Source organism: Nakaseomyces bracarensis (genome assembly GCF_045282275.1).
Source record: "Nakaseomyces bracarensis strain CBM3 chromosome Unknown Scaff2_0, whole genome shotgun sequence".
Lineage (NCBI taxonomy): Eukaryota > Fungi > Ascomycota > Saccharomycetes > Saccharomycetales > Saccharomycetaceae > Nakaseomyces > Nakaseomyces bracarensis.
The window spans coordinates 157,937-178,748 of NW_027263961.1; the positions used below are offsets into that span (position 1 = coordinate 157,937).

The 20,812-nt window shown below is 40.1% G+C and overlaps 9 protein-coding genes across 9 annotated transcripts; 3 read left to right on the plus strand and 6 right to left on the minus strand.

The window, feature by feature from the left end:
* Positions 1-8: 8 nt before the first annotated feature.
* On the minus strand, positions 9-1,535 carry RNJ42_00192 (pepsin-like aspartic protease; the record flags this gene model as incomplete). The annotated part of the gene is made up of 1 exon (XM_071050362.1): positions 9-1,535. One exon carries the CDS (start codon positions 1,533-1,535, stop codon positions 9-11), a length of 1,527 nt encoding a protein of 508 aa, XP_070908608.1.
* Positions 1,536-2,231: 696 nt separating this feature from the next.
* TRM13 (tRNA:m4X modification enzyme) lies at positions 2,232-3,554 on the plus strand (the record flags this gene model as incomplete). The annotated part of the gene is made up of 1 exon (XM_071050363.1): positions 2,232-3,554. One exon carries the CDS (start codon positions 2,232-2,234, stop codon positions 3,552-3,554), a length of 1,323 nt encoding a protein of 440 aa, XP_070908609.1.
* A 104-nt stretch (positions 3,555-3,658) lies between these two features.
* TRM11 (tRNA (guanine-N2-)-methyltransferase) lies at positions 3,659-4,975 on the minus strand (the record flags this gene model as incomplete). The annotated part of the gene is made up of 1 exon (XM_071050364.1): positions 3,659-4,975. The coding sequence occupies one exon, from the start codon at positions 4,973-4,975 to the stop codon at positions 3,659-3,661; it is 1,317 nt and encodes a 438-aa protein (XP_070908610.1).
* Positions 4,976-5,168: 193 nt separating this feature from the next.
* On the plus strand, positions 5,169-6,647 carry HRP1 (Hrp1p; the record flags this gene model as incomplete). The annotated part of the gene is made up of 1 exon (XM_071050365.1): positions 5,169-6,647. The coding sequence occupies one exon, from the start codon at positions 5,169-5,171 to the stop codon at positions 6,645-6,647; it is 1,479 nt and encodes a 492-aa protein (XP_070908611.1).
* A 913-nt stretch (positions 6,648-7,560) lies between these two features.
* SMF1 (divalent metal ion transporter SMF1) lies at positions 7,561-9,171 on the minus strand (the record flags this gene model as incomplete). The annotated part of the gene is made up of 1 exon (XM_071050366.1): positions 7,561-9,171. One exon carries the CDS (start codon positions 9,169-9,171, stop codon positions 7,561-7,563), a length of 1,611 nt encoding a protein of 536 aa, XP_070908612.1.
* A 4,992-nt stretch (positions 9,172-14,163) lies between these two features.
* RNJ42_00197 (uncharacterized protein) lies at positions 14,164-15,051 on the minus strand (the record flags this gene model as incomplete). The annotated part of the gene is made up of 1 exon (XM_071050367.1): positions 14,164-15,051. The coding sequence occupies one exon, from the start codon at positions 15,049-15,051 to the stop codon at positions 14,164-14,166; it is 888 nt and encodes a 295-aa protein (XP_070908613.1).
* On the minus strand, positions 15,052-15,729 carry RNJ42_00198 (uncharacterized protein; the record flags this gene model as incomplete). The annotated part of the gene is made up of 1 exon (XM_071050368.1): positions 15,052-15,729. One exon carries the CDS (start codon positions 15,727-15,729, stop codon positions 15,052-15,054), a length of 678 nt encoding a protein of 225 aa, XP_070908614.1.
* A 514-nt stretch (positions 15,730-16,243) lies between these two features.
* On the minus strand, positions 16,244-17,875 carry RNJ42_00199 (MCT family MFS transporter; the record flags this gene model as incomplete). Its single annotated transcript, XM_071050369.1, has 1 exon — positions 16,244-17,875. The coding sequence occupies one exon, from the start codon at positions 17,873-17,875 to the stop codon at positions 16,244-16,246; it is 1,632 nt and encodes a 543-aa protein (XP_070908615.1).
* An 881-nt stretch (positions 17,876-18,756) lies between these two features.
* On the plus strand, positions 18,757-20,571 carry RRI2 (Rri2p; the record flags this gene model as incomplete). The annotated part of the gene is made up of 1 exon (XM_071050370.1): positions 18,757-20,571. One exon carries the CDS (start codon positions 18,757-18,759, stop codon positions 20,569-20,571), a length of 1,815 nt encoding a protein of 604 aa, XP_070908616.1.
* Between the last annotated feature and the right edge of the window lie 241 nt (positions 20,572-20,812).

The window sequence follows — 20,812 nt, forward strand, 5'->3', positions numbered from 1 at the left end:
TTAGGCTATTACAAGAACAGTGTAACCATGAAAGCAAATGCAAGTGCTAGCGAACTCGTAGCCTTTGTCGACATACCAATATTGGCTGTTTCAACAGCACGTCTGGCTAGCTTGACAGATTTTCCAGTGGCACTGGCGGAAGCACTGGAACTGTCATCATCAGTTGGTGCCAAAACATTGACTACTTCACTGACAGCTGAGTACGTAGCGGAGTATTGTGGTGCACTGACAGCACTTGGGATATCGTCAGAGATTTCTTCGATCTGGCTCTCGTTGTAAGTCGTGGAGGCCTTCGCAATGGCGATTTTGTAATCTTCCAGGTCGAACACGGCGTACATGTTATTTAAAACGTTAGCACCGATAATAGTTGTTGAATCTGGAGAGATGTTGATATCTAGGTAGCATTTACCCTTATGCTTTACGATAATATTCTTCATGTCGAAGGTAATGTTGACACCGGAGAATTGGAAACTGATTTGTGGGTTCTCCTTCTTCTTAGGACACTTTGGTAACCTCAAACCATTGAAGTTCTCATCAATTTCACCGCCCAGACTGTCAGTCAAGTTCTGGAACCAGTCTAGTGGTATGATAGTGGTGGCCGTGCCGGAATCCAACAATGCACCAATTTTGCCTTCTGTACCAACTGTCAAGTTGCCTTCTGTGCCCCAGGAAATACTGTCCAGTGTTATAACAGTCTCGAATGGAGCCTTGCTACCGTAGTCTCTGTCTGACCTTACAATAGGCAAAGAGTATAGTGTACCCTCATAACGACTGTGGTCCACAGCACCAAACAGGATCGACCCTGTTTTGGCCTTAGAAGAGTTTAGGAACAAAGAATAAGCCACTTTGTTGATCAGGCCTCTCTCCTTCAACAACTGAGGGAAGTTCATGTAAGGTGACTCGTTCTCCAAAGAGCTGTTCGCAGCGGAGACATTGGATAGCAAGGATCCAGTGGACTCCAACGCTGGGAAGCCGATACCTAGGATACCGTAAGTGTTGTTGGAGAAGTTAGCAACACCAATGGAGACGTTATCGACCTTCATACCGCCAACAGTCACCTCGTCTGTACCCCAGTTACCAGAGGCATAGGCCTCACTACCGTACACGACCAGGAAATCGGTGTTGTTGTCCTTGAACGTGCTGGAGTTTGTAGAGTTGAAAACACCGTACTTCTGACACTGGATAGTCTTCTCCGCGTATGGAATACCGTTCGTGGCAGTGGGGAAGCCCCTAGTACCTGGGTCCAGAATTGTCGCACTGCCTTTGGGCTTCTTACCCCGGTTCGACTTGCAGAAGGCGTTGTCCGCACCCATAACCCAGAAGTCCGACGACCCAGTGTCCAGCTGCACAGTCACATTCTGCATCGGCGTACCAATACCAATCTCAACACCATAAAACGTCTTCTCGTTCACTAGGTCCACATCAACCCAGTCATCCCTCCTATGCAATTCCTCCACTCCGGACTTCGAAAACGGAAGACTCACATACTTCTGACCAACAGCCACACCGGCTAGCGCAGCAATACCTAACTTCATTTCTCTAGTTTATAACGTTTCTGAAACCCCTTCTGCACAATAGCGACACAAGCTCTGAGGGTGTGTGTCCCAGAATCAGTTGATTCCATCAGGAGACGAAGCAACTTTATATATTAACTACCTCATCACTTCGAACTCCAAGAGAAAAAGAAAAGGACTTATTCATTACCCCCCTTTGAAATAGGAGATAGGAGTGCTTATCCAAAACTACTTGTACATTCCTTGTCCTGACTTTTTGTCCCTGCCTCTTATCCTTTAATGATCGACAAGCACAACCACCCGCATGCGCAAATCCACCGGCAACCCACCGGCAACCTATCGGCAACCCACCGGCAACTCAAATGACATCCCAGTACCCAGCCGGTACCCAGGTATCCCAACGGCAAGACACGGCCTATTCTAGTCCATCAAATATAAACTTACAGACCTCTATCTACTCTACTGACAGGCAACGCTCGAAGTACCGTTGGACAAGCTTGGAGCATAGCTTGTAGCATAGCTCTACGGGAAGTGTACCATGTACTCGCATAGCCCATGTGTTATTAGATTGTATAGATTATGTATCTGACTTGTTTGTAGTGAGGTTGTAGTGTGGTTCTTGCATTAAGTGAAAAATTTTGCGATGAGCTAATTTTAAATAAAGTGCAACAAAAGCCTCAGAAGGGGATTGAATAACGGTGGAGAAGGGTACTAGAGATGAGTGGTAGTACTGATTCGAGGTGTGAGTATGTCATTCCGTCGAAGAAACGGCGGTGCGGGATGACTAAGAGCGTTGATACGCAGTTTTGCGTTGAGCATCGCCATCGCACTGGCCATGACGGTAAGGACAACGACAAGGACAACGATAAGGATAAGGATAAGGATAAAGATGTTAGAGTGCCTTGTCCATTGGATCCGCACCACACGGTCTGGGCACACAAGCTTGCCAAGCATCTGAAAGTGTGTAACAAGGCGAAGCAGAGTACAGCGAATGTAACAGAACCTTATTTCTCTAAGGATCTAAACCGTGGTGATGTCTCCACTAAAACGGATGATGGAGAGGGCAGGTCGATGTTGGTAGCTAGTGCCAAGCTGCTCCTCGACCATATTAGTGAGTGTGTGGAGCGGGAAGACTCTGTGAAGCACAATGAGTTCATGGATGGGAACCGGCTGTTAGAGCTGTCGAACACGATAAAGAAGCATGCCAGACAGCAATCGTCGCTGATCCAGAACCTCGTGGATGAGAAGTTGATTCCTGCGTCCACCGTTATGGAATTTGGATGCGGTCGTGCTGAGTTCTCGAGGTATATCAACCAGACCATCCTGCATAGTGATCCGTACAAGTTGCAGGATGAGCTACCGAGCTATGTCTTCGTTGACCGTGGTTCCAATAGGATGAAGTTCGATAAGAAGTTCCAGGACGACCTGATGCAGCTCAGTAAAAACCCAGAGAAGATTAAGCAACGGATAGGTATCAATAGGCTCAAGATGGACATCAAGGATTTGAAACTCTCTACGATAGTAGACGAAGGAGATGAATTCCTGGTAGTTTCGAAGCATCTGTGCGGTGTAGCCACTGATTTAACTCTGAGATGCCTGTACAATTGTCTACAGGACCAGGATAAAGTGTCTTTGAAGGGCCTCTGTATAGCCATGTGTTGCAGACATGTATGCAATGCAAGAGACTACATTAACCCTGACTATGTCAAAAGCTTTCTGTCTTCCCACAACTCGGAATTAGAATATGATAAGTTCTTCAAGAATATCTCCAAGTTCACATCTTGGGCCACCTGTGGGAGAAGACCTGGCATGCAGGATGACGATATCATTGAGATTAGCGAACCTGGCTCAGAAGATAAGCTTTCATTAACCATCTTACAAAGGGAGAAAGTTGGTATGCTAGCAAGACAGATTATCGACAATGGTAGATTACAATGGGTCAAGGACAACCTTCTTACTGACAAGCATACCAGCGCACGTATCGTCAAATATATTGAACAATCGGTTTCTCTGGAAAACAATGCATTAATTCTACACTAAAACAATATATATGGTATATATTTAATGACAGCTGTTGTAAGTGCAAATGGAGTTTTGATTAGATAATTTTATAGATGTTTTTATAGTGCTTAATAATGTAGTTTTTATGATTGGATTGGGCAGAAATTCTTAAAATAACGTTCCCTAAAGTTACTTTGAGACCTCTTGGTTCCTCCGTTTGTAGGGCCATGGAAGTCATCTCCGCGGTTAATGTACACCAGCAGTCTTCTAGACCACTTATTAAATTCTTGGACACAGTTGTATTTCAGTTCCAAGTTCTCATGCAATGGGATGATGGTTTCGATGTTCTCATCGTTGGCTGTTGGCATCCAGAATGCCAACCTACCGTTGATCGGCAGCCTTTCTGAGGCGAACTGCAGTATATCATCCAGTAAGGAGTCCAACGCATATGGTTTCTTACTTGGTATGTAGTCTCTATGCAGGTACGCCTTCTTACCGTCTATCTCAACGTTTTCCTTGCCTACGAACCTCTCAGGGTCACGAGCACCAAGGACTTTGATACTCTCTCTGATACCATATGGCGGGTCACACACGATGGTATCTATCTGCAGCGAGGATCGTAGAGCGTTATGTGTGAAGTCCATGGTCATAACATCTAGAAACTTGCCGCTCTCGCCGTACTTCTTGAAGTTCGAGGAAATGTTCTGTGCGGCACCGTTGCCTCTTATCATCCTTCCGTCGATGTCAGAGCCCATCACAAGCGCACCGTAGTGGCCTCCGGCCACTAGGAAAGACCCTGTCCCGGCGAATGGGTCGTACATGATCGTTCCAGGCGCCACTTTGGCGATGTTACAACTAACGAGCGACAGCTCGGCTTCGAAACTGGTCGTCCCCTTATAAGGCCGTTTCTTCAGGTCGTACTTCTCCATGGCGGACCTGTCACTACGCCCAATGAGTCTCCCAAACCGCAGCATCACTGGCACCGTGGAGGACTCGTTCTCCGATACCGGGACGTACTCCTCGAGCACCGTGTACACCTGCTGCGGCCGCTTCATATCGATCTTCCCTTCGAAACCCAGGTACCCAAACGACTCAATCTGCTTCACACGGTTAGCCTTGCTGTTCCCGCGGTAACACTCAAACTCAAACTTGAAACTGTCCCGCATGTACCGCTCCCTGTACTCCAAGAACCGCCCACGCTCCTGCACGTCCCTGTGCAACGCCTCATAGTCCGCCCCTTGGCCCCACAGCTCATACACCCCACGAGCCAACACACACCGCCCAATCCACGCAGCAACCTCGTCATCACTCTCCTCCATCCGCACCACCAGGTACGGACTCTCATCGCTGTACCCACTCAGATCAACGACACCGCGCAGCGCCAGCTCAGCAACCGACTCCAGCTCCGCCAACCGAAACCCAACATGGCTCTGCACCAAATACACCAAGTACTCCTTCATCCTGTAAGCGCTAGTAGTGTGTGCAGTTGCTTATTGCTGTTTTATATTGGTTGTGGTTATGTAGTTATAGCTTTGCTCATCGCTGAAATTTTTTTTTTTTAAAGCGTTGAATGAAAAAATTTTTGAGTACAAAGGAATAACAAAGGAAGGGAACACAAGTTAGGCCATAAGCAAGCAAACAAGGACGACAGCGATGAGTTCAGACGAGGATTTCGACGATATTTACGGGGACGTGAAGGAGGAGAAGGCTAGCGGCGCCAGCGAGGTCTCTGGCGAGGCCAGCGGAGCCAATGAAGTCTCTGGCGAGGCCAATGAGGTCTCTGGAGATAAGAGCGGGGCCAATGGCCCCGCTGAGGGCTCTGGTGAGCAGAAAGTGCCTCCTGAGGCTACTAGTGCGCTTGACCAGCTTGCTGCGTTGCAAGCTGGTGCTTCTTCGAGTGCTATGCCATGGGAGACGCTTCAGAATACGTTGAACCAGTTGCAGACTAAAGGTGAGGACGAGAGCTCTACTGCTACGGATGCTAACACTGATGCTAACGCTAATGCTACTACTAGTACTAGTACTACTACTACTAACGCTTACACAAACACTAACGCTAACACAAGTTCGAATGTGGAGTCTGGTGAGAGGTCCGTGAGGGCTGATCTGTCGAAGGATAGTTGTAAGATGTTTATCGGTGGGCTGAACTGGGAGACTACTGAGGATGGTTTGCGTGACTATTTCAGCAAGTACGGTGCTGTGGAGGAGTTGAAGATCATGAAGGACCCGGCTACCGGCAGGTCGCGTGGGTTCGGGTTCTTGACCTTCGAGTCAGCCAGGTCTGTTGATGAGGTGGTGAAGACGCAACATATCCTCGACGGTAAAGTTATTGACCCTAAGCGTGCCATCCCAAGAGAGGAACAGGACAAGACTGGTAAGATCTTCGTCGGTGGTATCGGCCCAGACGTAAGACCTAAGGAATTCGAGGAGTTCTTCGCTCAATGGGGTACTATTATCGACGCCCAGTTAATGCTGGATAAGGACACCGGTAGATCCCGTGGGTTCGGTTTCATCACATACGACTCGCCAGATGCAGTGGATAAGGTGTGCCAGAACAAATTCATCGATTTCAAGGGAAAGAAGATAGAGATAAAACGTGCCGCACCAAGACACCTGCAAAAAACCGGAGGTAATCGCCAACCTAATCAACAACAACAACAAAATAGTGGCAACTATATGGGTGGTGCTGGTAGTAGTAACAATAGCAATAACCAGTATGCTGCTGGCTACAACCAAGGCTACCAAGATCCATCTATGATGGCTGGTGGGTATAACCCAATGATGGCCGGTTTCAACCCAATGTTCGCTAACAACAACCCTCAGATGGCTGAATATTTCCAAAAAATGCAGGACTATTATAAACAGATGCAACAGCAAGGTGGCATGGACTACAATCAAATGTATCAACAACAAATGCAGCAGATGGCTATGATGATGCCTGGCTTTAATCCTGCCCAAATGAAACCACAACAAATCGAAGGCAGTCCGAACTCTGCTTCTAACCAAGGAAGTGAAACATCTACTCCTAATCCTGATGAAGATAGAAGGGACTCTAGAAGATCCGGTCCCCCAGGTGGTCACAGAGGTCGTCAAAATGATAACAGAAGGGGTTACCATCCTTACAGTAGGTAAATTCCTCCTAATAGTTGGTCTCGACCAATAAAATATAATAAGCTTCCACTCCAACTACTTTCAGAAAACTACTGCCGTTATTTTTCTATTTTCTTTTCCCTTCTCCCTCTACTCCCTTTACTCATAAAAGAGTAACTTTGAAATAGTTCAGCTAACTTTAACGATGTTTGCCAATTTATCGAATGTCATTACCTATCAATGAAAAAAATGAAACTATTAACTATAAAAATAAAATAAAAAAAATACTAAACTTTTGTACCATAATAATTTTCTTTACCTTGAAGCTGCAAATTAATTAAAGAGGTAATATATGCAAAGCGTGTAATTATTTTTCTTTAGTGTATTATGACTTATTAAACAACAAAAATGAAATTATATGTCTGATGATAGAGATAGAACAAACATACTAATTTACTAGTTTTCCAATCAAATTTATAGTGAGAACTGAAATGTTCTACTATAACCTTTTTTATTTCTAAAATAAGGAAACATTGTTTTTCTAACTTTTTTAATCAAAACTTATGTGTAAAACGTTTGTTACTTTTTACTTTCTATCATATTCTGGTATATATTTATAATCATGAATTAAAAGAGCAATATTTGCAATCAAAAATACATTCATAAATATATGTTACTATCAATTTCTTTTTGCAGCCAGGATCGAAAAAAAACATGACTACTTGATTGATATTTTATTGAATTGAAATCAACTAGTTATAAACTTATATTATTTCTAACTACTTCTATACTATGTCTAAATTACTCTATATAATAAAGAATATTTTCTTCAGAAAACATAAAACTGGATTTACAGAAGGACAATAATTTATTTATTATTCTTAAGATATTTATTTATATGTCGATGAATAATTGTTTTTTTATTTTTCTTTTCAAATGAATGTTGATAACTAATTCAAGTAATTTCACCGTGGGTGATACCTAATTGAATAATAGCGTAAACATTTAGCACTGATAGGAATATCCAGACAATAATAGAGATTACTGTTACAACCCAGTTGTTTGCCATAGTAACAACTTTTGTTGTCTGACCATTTTCTAATTCAGTACCATCATCAGTGTTGGTTTCCTCGCCTTCATCCACATCATTAACGGTAATTTCAGTTTGCATTATCTTTTTATTACAAGTGAAATATATTAAAGGCGCAACCAAGAAAGGCAACACAATAGATAGCACAACTTGTGATGCATTCAAAGCCTTGGAAAGTGCTTCTTTACCTAAGCTAATGGAGATTACTAAACAAGGTATTAATGAAATAGCTCTTGTAATTAATCTTCTTTGCCATGGCTTCATTTTCCAATGGATATGGCCTTCACATACGATTTGCCCAGCCATGGTACAGACAATACCAGCAGATTGGCCACTAAGCAGTAGAGCCAACATGAAGATAGTGCCTACAATAGGGGCTAGAGTCTTTGACAGTAGATCATGGATAGTGTACAAATCAGCATCAGCAGCTTCAGGTGACCCATAAAGTGTTGATCCAGCAACTACTAGGATAGCACAATTAACGAATAGTGCTAATGTGAACAGAGTTAGAGCCAGCTCTATCATGGAGTATTTCATACAGTATCTGATTGCGGCTCTGGTTGGTTTATAATTAAAGTATCTGTCATCCATAACAGATTCTTTGTTTTCCTTTTCTGATTCCTCAGCTAGCATAGAGTAGTTACCATTATTGACATCGTATTCCAACAATCTAGGTTGCACAAGAGCTGATCCTAAAAACAATGAGTGAGGCATCACAGTGGCACCTAATATGGAAATTGCGGTATAGATACCGTTGTGTTCGAACATCTGACCTGATGGTACAAATCCTCTAAAGACTTTTCGAGCAGAAGTCGTCTTAGGAATAAAAGCTAACTCCACTGCAAAACAGATGCACACACCTACCACAAGCAATGCGACAAACATCTCAAACATCCGCACAACTTTCATCGATGAAGTTCCGGGCCTATATGTTGCCATAATCGCGAGTACATCAACCAAAGTGATGACCACACCTGCCGGCAAAGGCACGCGTATCAAAATATTTAGAGCAATTGCAGTACCAATAACCTCAGCCACATCAGTAGCGATGATTGCACACTCGGCAAAGACATAGATAGCCCAGTTCATCCACCTTGGCAAGTACTTCCTACAACAACGACTTAGGTCCATACCCGTCACGGACCCCAGTTTTATGCACAGACATTGCAAGAAAATAGCAATGAAGTTGGACAACAGCACCACACACAGCAAGGAAAACTGATTTGACGCACCGGCGGATGTAGCGGTGGAGTAGTTACCGGGATCAATGTACGCGACACTCACCAGTAACCCGGGACCAATAAACTTCAAGTACTTCTTGAGACCAGCCTTCAACGTGTCAAGCCGCGTTGTAGCCACAGTAGACGTCTGACTCACGACGTCAACCTCCTCTATAACGGGCTCCTTATCGAATTCTATAGTCTTCTTGCTAGACCCATCCCTAATATGGAGGGTATCACTCCCACTAGCACTCATCTCTTGTGTATTCTTCACCTTTAATCCTTTGGTAGAGAACAACTATATGCCTCTGGCTAAAGGTACAATTATATGCTTCTGGTATAGATGCCTCTGACTAAAGTACAACTATATGTAACAGAGCACATCCATGTGAAGGTTGTTTTGGATAATGTGTTTATATATTAGGCTAATATATATGTTTATCACAAAAAAGGGTAAGAAGACACCTTCACGGTTAGCCAAGTTCCCCCATTCGTCCACCATCTGACATTTCCTCTCGAAGAAACCCACGTAGACACTAAAACCAATCAGTCACTTTCTCCGCCTGTTTCTGTGCAAATTGAAACATTGGGTCCCCATCCCACTGAGCTTGCGCAGGCAAACTCCCTTAAGGAAACGCCGCACAATTAAAAATAAATTAATAACGAAAAAAAAAAGGCACCCTGTTTTAATTTTTTTTAAATTGCTTTTTCTTGGGAGAAGTGTTGCATCGGTGTTATAAAGCATAATTTCTTTTAATTTCCTTTTAAGGTAATACATTCTTTCATATATACCCACTAGCGGTGTTTTCTGTGACCTCTCGAGAAAGGCATTTCATCCCACTCGCGTTCCACTTAAATACCCGCGTGTCGTTATCTTGATACTAAAAATAGAAACTTGATTATTACCACCTGTCAACGCTTCTAGACTAGCAGATACGTATATAGTGATACACATCAATAGAGTTATTAAAAGAAGTCTATAGTATATTACAATGAGACCTTTAGTTTAATGAGCGTATAGTTATAATGAGACCTTTAGTATAATTCTAGCTTGATAAAGACACTAGAAGATGTTGTTGGTTTTTTTTTTGATTTAATAGGTAGTTATATTTATTTTTTTAATTGAATTATATAGAAATACAAATAAATGTTAATGTTTTCTAGGTTTTTTGATAAACCTAGAAATGAATGATAAATGGGGGGTGGAGAAGTACTTTGAGTGTCAAGAATGTAAAAAGAAGAAAGTAATTAAAAAAAAACAAGAACCATTTCGAATAAAAATCCTTCTCTCTTTGTATCTATACATTAAAAAAAGGGAGATGTCAAATAAAAAAATACAATTCAATTGAGTCCCGATAAATTATTTTTAAAAGATTTCTTTTTTTTTTTTAACTGTTCTTTTTGATTAAAATTCTTAAAAGCCATTCAAAGTAATATTATATATAGTAAAAAATAATAAAAAAAAAAACAAAAAGGAGTGGTGTTTTCCTCTGTTTATTAATGTAACATCTTCTTTTTTTTTATAATTTTTTGTTTATATTTATTCTTCTTCTTCCAAGGTTTGGGCAGCGATACGGTCCAAATCTCTTTGACCGTTCTCGGAGATTCTTCTACCACCCTTTGGAGAGATTTCGACAACACCGATCTTTTCCAAAGCTTGCAAGACTCTTCTGTTGATGGAACCGGAAGCGTCACAGTGGTGAGATGGTCTGGCACCTCTGCTCTTAGCGTTACCGTACAACTTGTTCAACTTACCGACACCGACTTGCTTTCTCAAGTAGATGTGTCTGGCAACGGAAGCGGCACGCTTGTAGAACCAACCCTCAGAGTCTTGTGGTGGCATTTCATTACCAGCGGAAGTCTTGACGATATCCACGTAACCTGGAACTTCCAACTTACCTTGTCTTTGCAAGAAAGAAGCGTAAGCGTTGATGAAATCTTGGGCAGCAACGTCTCTATAGTAATAATATTTTAATTTCTCAATTTTTTATTCCTCTATCACTCTATCTATCTTCATTAAATAGCATTTCCTTCTCATTGTAGTAAGGAAATGATTCGACAGTAAAAGAAAAAAAAAATTTTAGTAATTAAAAAAGTTCATTGTTAGTAAAATTATTCATATTGTTTTGGTTCGATTATGATAAAAAACCCTTCAAAGATAAATTAATAAAGATGGTCTAGTCTAATCTTGGTGATATATTATGCACTAGTTTGGTAAATTCGTGATACTTCTTCCATAATTTTATTCATTTCATAGTGCCTTTTTTTTTCAGCTTTCCATCTATATTCATCATTTTCTACCATATTTTCTTGTAGTCTTTAGTTTCTTCTGTTATTGGCGTTGGCTTAAATTGCATTCATTTTAACACTATTTCTTATCATACATTCAATATCTCATTTTTCTCAAAGCTTATAACTTCTATCCGTTCAATATATCAAATTTCATCATAGGGGCTATCTTTTTTCCTCTCTTAATATCTCTCCATTTTTTATCAGCTTGTTCTTGTATCTATTATTTTCTTTTGGATTGGGTTTGTTTTTATCATATCTCTATTCTCAGTTTTGCTATAAGTACGTACCTAACGGAAACACCTGGCATCTTAATATTCTCTTGGGGATCTGGTACCTGCTCTATAGCCTCTAATCAATAATTAAACAACGAAGCTCTTATAATACTAACCGCCCATTCACAAATATCGACAAAAGCCTTAGAGTGTAAGTTTTGCAAAATTTCCAAACAGACCTTTCCCCCTCCTGCGCTACCTCTCTCTGTCTCTTCAGACCTAGACATTGCAGACCCACAGGCTACTGGCTACTGGCTACTGGCTACTGGCCTTTGGCCCTTAGAAGGAAGATTCAATGCTCTCGCCCCCGGCCACAAAGAGATAAGAGAGAGTTTGAGAGCCCTTGCCACCGATGCCCATTGGAGGCTAGACGGGGACAACTACAAACGGTTCCTCTTCCAACCCGTCCAGAGACAGTTCCCGTTTCCACCAATAGAACTTAGAAGGAGAAAATTTAGAGAGGGATGGAAAACGACACGGTAAGAAGTTACATGAAGAAAGAAAAAAACTTTTTCAAGTTCCTGCCTAGAGTACGGGAAGTTCTCTCGCTTCTGATGAGACTGGAAAGAGCAAAAGAACAAATAAAACGAGGCGAAGAAAAAAATTATTTACAGATGATAAAATGGGTGTATGGGTGTTGCAGTCACAAAATATTAGTTTGTGTTAATAAGGGACTTCCTATCAATATTTCTACAATTTATAGGAATTAAAGACTATTGTTTTGATTTTAGAGAAATTGTTCGTTAATAGTATACAGTTTATTATAATAGAATTATCTATCTTGAATATTTATGCTTAAGTCATTTATAGAAAAGTAGGAGGTTTAAAAAGAAAACAGATCAAAAATTTAAAATGTTTAAGGTTAAGTTAAGGTGTAAAGTACAAAATTCTCTATACAACTTTAAATAGTTATACAGTGAGATTTGCTTAGACCTTGAAACCCTTAGATCTTCTCTTACCTCTGGCACGTTCGAACTTTCTACCCTTGGACAAGATTCTTGGAGCCTTACCCTTGTGTGGACCCATACCGAAGTGTCTGACGGCTTCTCTGGCGTTTCTTGGACCTCTCAAGATCAAAGTGTTTTGACCCTTTGGAGCTCTGACAGCCAATTGATCCAAAGTGATACATTCACCACCAGCCTTGGTGATTCTAGCTCTGGCACCAGCGGTGAATCTCAAAGCAGCAACAGTGGTGCTTGGCATGTCGAACAATCTGGAGTCATCGGTAACGGTACCGACAACAACGACAGTCTTGGTAGCAGCACCATCTTGCTTCAAAGCTCTAGCAATTCTAGAGACAGAGACAGGTGGTCTGTTGATCTTGGACAAGAACAAAGACTTCAAGACGACCTTGTTGAATGGAGCATCAGTACGACCTATAAATTATAAGGTCTACCTTTCTTATATTTTTTACATCGACTACTTTTTGTTTCAATTAGAAAAGGATTCTAATGCAGGTATCAAATTTCTGTATCTGTTATTCCCTTAGAAAGTACATAATCTCTGATAGTGCATAAATCCTCAATGAAACAAGGTATCTTGGTAAATAAGAATGATAGAAGAAAATTGTTAGTAAATTTAAATTCGTCGGATGAAGGTATTGAGGTCAACATTTTGTGTTGGGTGTGTGAAAGTTGTTTTGAAAAAAGAAAAACCTGAGTATACACTACAGCGAGAAACGAGACCTCGAATCTACAAGCTGCGCTCGATATCAGGAAAGAGCCGATTGATTATCAACATGGAAACAAATCAATACAAGACTCTTTTTTTCAATTTTTTCTCGACATCTATTATTATCATAAAAATTATGATGAATACTTTCCAATAAAAATGAGACCATTGAAAAAATATCAACGGAATTGGGAAAGAGATTCTGCTCGCTAAATTACCAACCATACAGTAGAAACTATAAGTTGATGTAATTATATTTTAGTTTGAGAGTTTCGCGCAAATCATTCATGCCTCCCAAAGTTAATTGGGCAACACTAATTTCTTTGCACTCGCAGAACTGGAGAAAAATTGTAAAAAAACATTATCAGTGAGAAAAAGTCATCTTCAGACTTAATTGACAGTAAAATAGCGGGAAGAACCCCCATCCTTTATCCATACTTAGAATTAATAAGACATACGAGCTAGGAAAGTGTACAATCTAACCAACATCTTCAAGTAGACATTGTCAGACTTTGGAGCAGTTCTGTGACTGACTCTCTTGTGTTGCTTGGAAGTGTGATCAATACCCATTTTTGATTCTTCTGTTGCTTGCTTACTCGGCTTTCTTCAATTAATAACAAAAGTAAGGTATATCAAAATTAAATAATTCCCCCATCTAGATGACCAACCACTTTATATATTATTTGAAATTTTTCACACCTCGCTTATTGCACAAAGAAAAAATAAAAAATTTCTTGCGATGGGCCTCACCGGAATTTTATTTTTTTTTACCAAAAATAAAATGTTCAATAATTACCTTATTAGGAAACTATATATAACTTCTTTACACCACATAATGGATTGAGCCGTCACAAAATAATGTGCCCCGTATGAGATGTTCCTGTTAGGGCAATACATTACTAAAGCTAAAATATGATTATTAGTATTATTATTATTAAATGCTCTCTATAAGGTTATATATAAGATGATATATTTGTCATGAATGGGGAAATGGGAAAATTTGTTGAAAGTACTCAGAATTTTTTCCAGGTAAAACCTACACATGTGTGTCTTGAAATTATGTAACAGCATGAACCAGCTGCCATCAGTATTGCAACGTAAACGATAAACTTGTTGTAGTTAGAGATGGAGCTATCTCCTATAATTGCACCGCCGATTGGTAGCATAGGGATATTGAACAGTGCCTCGACAAAGTAGGATGTAGCGTATCTCTTCCCAAAGTCCACAGTTTTTGATATTTGACCAATACAGACGGGTGTCAGAGAAAGGATAGATCCAGTAAAGAACCCATATAAACAAACAAAAGCCCATAAAGCGTGAGTATTCCCTCCAAATGGTAACCATATCACCAAGCATAGCAAAGACGAAACGAAGATCGTCACGATCATAACGTTGAAACGTCCCGAATACTTGTCGGCTACATAACCGGGGATGTATCGTCCCAATATACTAACAGCATTATAAGCAGTCAACATAGTATAAGCGACGTTTTCGGAGTTACCCCTGGCAATCGAATAGGAAGCCAAGTATGTGGCTGCCGTGGTAAGAGAACTTTCAGCTAAGGAAGCGCCTAGCGTAACGAAGACAAATTTAGCTTCTTTGAAATAACTAATATTGAAAGATGATGCCATGTACCATTTGAATAAATCATATTTGGATTTAAATGGTTCACGAACCGGCTTTGATTTCTCTCTGGTTAATACAATTGAACAAATTAGACATCCGAGACATAGAAACCCTAGTACTCTTATAGCCCATTTAAATCCAATTTCAACATATAGTTTCCTTAACATAATAGGAATTATTACACCACCAACAGATCCACCAGTAGTAGCCAAACTGGTGGCAGTGGCCCTTTTGCGTAGAAACCATGTTGCGACAGCACTAACTAAAGGTGTCATCTAAATTCCTGTCCCTGTCCCGCATAAAATAGAAAAGGAGAGTATAAATTGATAAATCTCTTTACAATCGGCCATACCGAAGATACCACCGACATAAAAACATGTACCTACTATCATTAAATCCATACTTCCATTTCTATCAAAATAACCACCCGCAAAAATACAAGTCAAGAAACTCATAGTCAAGTAAATAGAAAAAATCCAGGATGTAGTGGAAGATGAAACGTTCACAAGTTGATGTGTTGAAATATAGGACTCGATGGCTCCTAAGGAATTGATAACACCAAATACAGGAATTAAACCCATGAATGATCCAAATACCACAGACCATGCCCTCAGTCCACCATCAGGGAATTCTTTATCATTATCCAAGCCATACAACTCTTCATCTTGATCCTCTTCAATTGCCACAGTTCTTTCTCTTGTCAAACTGTTCTTAGCTTGGCTATGTTCATCCAATTCGAAACCTGTATTAGCAACCGATACATCCTCATCAATATTATCTCCATTGCTCTTTTTGTAGCTAATTTTAAGGTTCTTCAAGGAGTTATCAGAGTTTGAATCATCCTTGAAATGTTCCTGAGGCCCAACTCCTGGTGAATTGTTCTCAAAATGTACACTCTCCTTCTTCCTAGAAAAAATGTGCCTCTTCAAGGCCACAACGGTTAAGTCGATCATCTCTTTGCGTTTAATCCGACGCAGTATATTCTAATCGCAATAGAATTTGAATAATTTATACGATCAACAAGAATAAAACAAGCAATGAAAATTAAAGGTGACGATCACAGAATATCTTTGCCATCTACTTTAATTAACTCTTGCGATGAGCTAAAATGTGTCAAAAATTTCTTTCTTTTTTTTCTTTCTTTTTTTGCCAGTAGAATCGCGGAGTATTGAACTGCGAGATCCGATCGGGGTCCCATTGTTCACTCGTATGTAATGACTTGGCACCTTCGGAGTGAGAATTTATCGATGGTCTTAATTATTTGCTAATATTTGAATAGTTGTCATTCATTTACACCAATTTCTCCGACATCATGGAAATATAAAGAAGAAGAAGAAGTATCATTTTTTATAAAAAAGAAGTAATTATCAAATTAAAAGCTTGAAAAATATTTTATCATCAATATTAGGGGAACAAAAACAAAAATAGAAGATAGAAAAAACCAATTGCTTGAAGTTGAATAAATCTTTAAAACTTTTTGAAATGGAAACCAACACATAGTACTCTAGATATGGCATAGCAGAGTGAGCCAGCTGCCATCAAGACGGCGACATAGATAATGAAGTGGTTATAGTTTTCGACATTTCTAGCCCCAATGATAGCACCACCAATTGGTAACATTGGGATATTGAAAAGTGCTTCTACAAAATAAGCTGTTGCATATCTCTTGCCAAAGTCAACAGTTCTTGATATTTGGCCGATGCAAACAGGTGTCAGAGATAAGATCGATCCAGTGAAAAATCCATATAAACAAGCGAATGTCCATAGAGCAGCGGGATGTCCACCAAATGGCAGCCATACAACCAAACACAACAGGGCAGAAATTGCGATGGTAATTATCATAACATTGAATCTTCCCAGATACTTATCAGCAACGTAACCAGGAATGTAACGACCAAGGATACCTGCTGCATTATAAGCAGTCAACATTGTGTAGGCAACATTCTCAGAATTACCTCTTGATATAGAGTAAGAAGCCAAGTATGTGGCAGCTGTAGTTAATGAACTTTCAGCCAGTGATGCTCCTAAGGTAACAAATACAAACTTCATATCCAAAAAGTAACTGATGTTGAAAGATGAAGCCATGTACCACTTAATAAGAGCAGTTTTAGATTCAAAAGGTTCAGTTATTGGCTTAGATTTTTCTCTTGTGAAAACTATGGAACAAATTAGGCATGCTAGACATATGAAGGCTAATACTCTAATAGCCCATTGGAAGCCAATTTCGACGTACAGTTTACGAAGCATTATTGGAAAGATGATACCACCTACTGACCCACCTGTAGTGGCAACACTGGTAGCAATAGCTCTTTTACGGAGAAACCAAGTTGCCACTGAACTCACCAAGGCTGTCATCAAGATACCAGTACCAGCACCACATAGAATGGAAAAGGACAAAATAAATTGATAAATTTCTTTACAATCAGCCAAACCGAAGATACCACCGACATAAAAAAGAGTACCCAAGATCATCAAGTTTGTGCTCCCATTTCTATCAAAGTATCCACCAGCAAGAATACAACTGAAGAAACTAATAGTGAGGTAGATAGAGAAAATCCAGGAAACTGTGGACGAAGAAACCTTCATCAATTGATGAGTCGAGATATAGGACTCGATTGCACCCAGAGAATTGATAACACCGAACACAGGTATTAAACCCATGAATGAACCAAAAACCACGGACCATGCTCTTAGACCACCGTCAGGAAACTCCTTGTCATTGTCAAGAGCCCAGATATCATCAGGTGTATCCTCCTCCAGACTTGACTTCGATTCCTGAGTCACAGTAGTGAGGTCCCCCAGAAATTTCTTATTGAAATCATTCAATTCTTCGCCATGACGTTCCATTTGAAAACCCGAGTTAGAAACCAAGCCAAGATCATGAGCATTTCCATTGTCATCTAACGGTCTCAAATTTTTTAACGTGATATCCTGCTCCACATCAAGTACAATTTCGTTTGGAGCCTCAGAGTCGTTGTTTTCAATGGTGCCTAGCGGAATATCATGACTAGATCCTTCTACAACGCTGCCATGTTTATTTTTGCTTAGTTTATTGGTTAAAACATTGTGTTTAATAGCAACTGCTGCCAAGTTAATCATCTATAAAGTCAACTTTTTAGAAATGTTTTTTTCTGTTCTCTTAAAATTAAACAGACTTGAACCTTTTATCGCCACAAGAAATAGTAAGATATTCTACTGAGTTTACTGATGTTTGCATTCTGTTATATATCCCCCTTCTCATACCCCAATCTAAAGATCGTATGATCTTATTAAAGTACAAAATGTGACCGGAGTGCATCGCCCTATGCAGACTTGACTCATCATCGGAGAGATGGAAATGGAACGTTTTATACGGATCTCATGTGATAACGTAATACGCAGTAAATTTTAATATCGATGATAAGAATATCATCATCACAATACTTCTCACTTCATGTCGCCCTTTGTGTGTACCTTCATAGTCCTATTAATTGATAATCAAGATAAAAGTTTATATCACATCGCATTTATCTTCTTTGTGTATACGTAGATTCAAATTTTTTGCTTATAGTAATGTGGTATCTCCTGAACCCATTTAACAACGGCAACAAGGCTGAATTGGGTTAGAAGTGAGATCTTGCTATAACAATAGTAAAGTAATAGCTTGGTGATGTGTGCCTTTGTCATCAAGCAACTTATCATATCTGGCAGAGTCAGTGATAATGTTTCATATGCACTGTATATAACTCTACAAATGATTAGGGCATATGTAGTTAATGGTTTCGTCTTCTGTAGTTGCAGATACTGTATGGTTCATCTTCTTTCAGAGGTCTCTTTGATTGCCCTTCTTAAGGCCCTGTTGAAAAAAAAATGGGCCCTTAATTAAAAATCGGTATATAAAGAGGGAATGACTATATGAAAAGGTCTTGTATATAGAGTATATAGATATAAATAAGGGATTTATCTAGCTTAAGGATTAATAGTATAACTGGCTAAAAAAAATGTCTGATGAGAGTGACAACTACGATGAATTTATGATGTCCGAAGATGACATGGACTCTATTGAGATGGAGGATGAGGAAACCGATAACATACCTCGTGTTGAGTCTAATACTTCGGACATCAAGTATCAGATGGAACAGTATCAACGCGGGCTCAATTTGCTGGATGATGAGGAGTATTTGGCTGCCAGGACAGTGTTTGTCGGGTTATTAGAAGAAGGAAATGTTGGTGATGAGCTTTCGTTGCAGATCAATTGTCACATAATTCGCGGCTGGTGTAGGTTATTAATGTATACTGAGCCAGAAGATAGTCAATGTGTACTCATTCAGGAGGATTTCCAACGGTTCATCGCGCAGATCAATTGTCTGCACGGCAAGAAGGTATCATTGGATCTCGAGCAGGAGTTTGTTACAATTACACAGGAGTTTCAGTCAAGCCTAACGGACAGAATATTTATATTTAATGTTTCCGAGCCAAAGAGCCATGAGTTGTTGAAGAAATTGCGATTCAAGAGGGAAATATTCGGTGGTCTTCAAACCTGTTGGGTGTATCATAAATATCCCCTAGTGAAGGAGAGTTTAAATGGTAAGATGTTGATAATGCAGTATTGGATTGACATGCTAAGTGACCACACCTCAGCTGATGTTGATACTGGTGCTATGTTAAGGTCTTTTGGATCAACTCAACTGTCTCTGGATCAACTACAATTGGTACTACAATGCTTTATCAGCAAGTATTTGGATGACCAAGAGATACAAAATAGTGAAGGTAATATATTTAGAGATTGTATTCGTCAACTTGAGGAAATAAGCAATGACTCCCTAGCTATAGCTCAGAGATCAGATATTAATCTCACCCATCATTTTTGTAAAGCACTTTACCTAATAGTGTTCGAGATGGACCAAGAAGAGATGGTAAGTGTCAACAGTGATGACAAGTGTATACGCCGATTTGTTACCATAAGCAAATTTTATCAAAATATAGAAAATTGTAAAGAGGAATTTTGGGAATGCCTAAAAAGCCTGGAGGAGCTAGGTACCAACAAGTTCCACTTTGATAAATTCATGCAGGTAATCATCGGAGGCTTTGTTCTATGTTCTATGATACTGAAGAAGCCAAGGGCTGTGAACGCAGACGGTGGGGACACTGGTAATAATGATATTAATCCATTCGAATACGAGCAACTACGTATTGCTCCGGATCATGAGTTTATGGGGAAGCTACAAGTATTATATGAAGTGTTCACCACACTCCGAGTAGACCAGATGTATCAGAGTCTGGTGGACTTGGAGTGTATCGGGACACCCTTGTCAAGGTTATTCGACCAGATTTGCTACCTCGTCCAGAAACGTAAGCTGTTCGATGAGATAGCTCCAGTTTATTCCTGTATCTCCATCAGTGATCTACGCCAGATGATCCAGATCCACCCCGCAATGCCACCCTCACGGGACGAAATCCTAATACACTTGATGAGGTATCGAATGCAGGACAGAGGTATAGATTTCAGACTGGACCTAACGGAGGACGTAGTGTATTTCCTCCCTCCAGAGGGTGGACTCATGCCTCTACACACGAGCACATCACCCGCTCAAGGGACTCATGATGACACTTCCACCATCGCTGGCATTGCCAGATTATTACCTAACAAGATTAGAAACCCGACGGAGGAATCGGAATACAATCAAGTCCATTTACCGGAGAACGTAACTACGTCCTCCTTCTTCGATACTCTACGACTCAGCAGAGAGAAACTGAACAATAGAGAGACAGACCTTTACATAATTACAAAACTAACGACTGATTCATTGAGCTGAAAGAAAAAAAAGGGATGATAAATTTTTCTTCTTCTTCTTCTCTCTCTTCTTCTTCTTCTTCTTCTTCTTCTTCTTCTTCTTCTTCTTTCCTTCAAATGTCCTTGGGACATTTTAATATTCCCTTTATCCCTATTTCATTTCTTGAAAAATGATTAATTTTCTTTTTTTCATCTTCTGGTTGTTAGGTTGTTCTTATACAACACTACAGACTTATACTAACTTTCTACTTACAACTTCTACT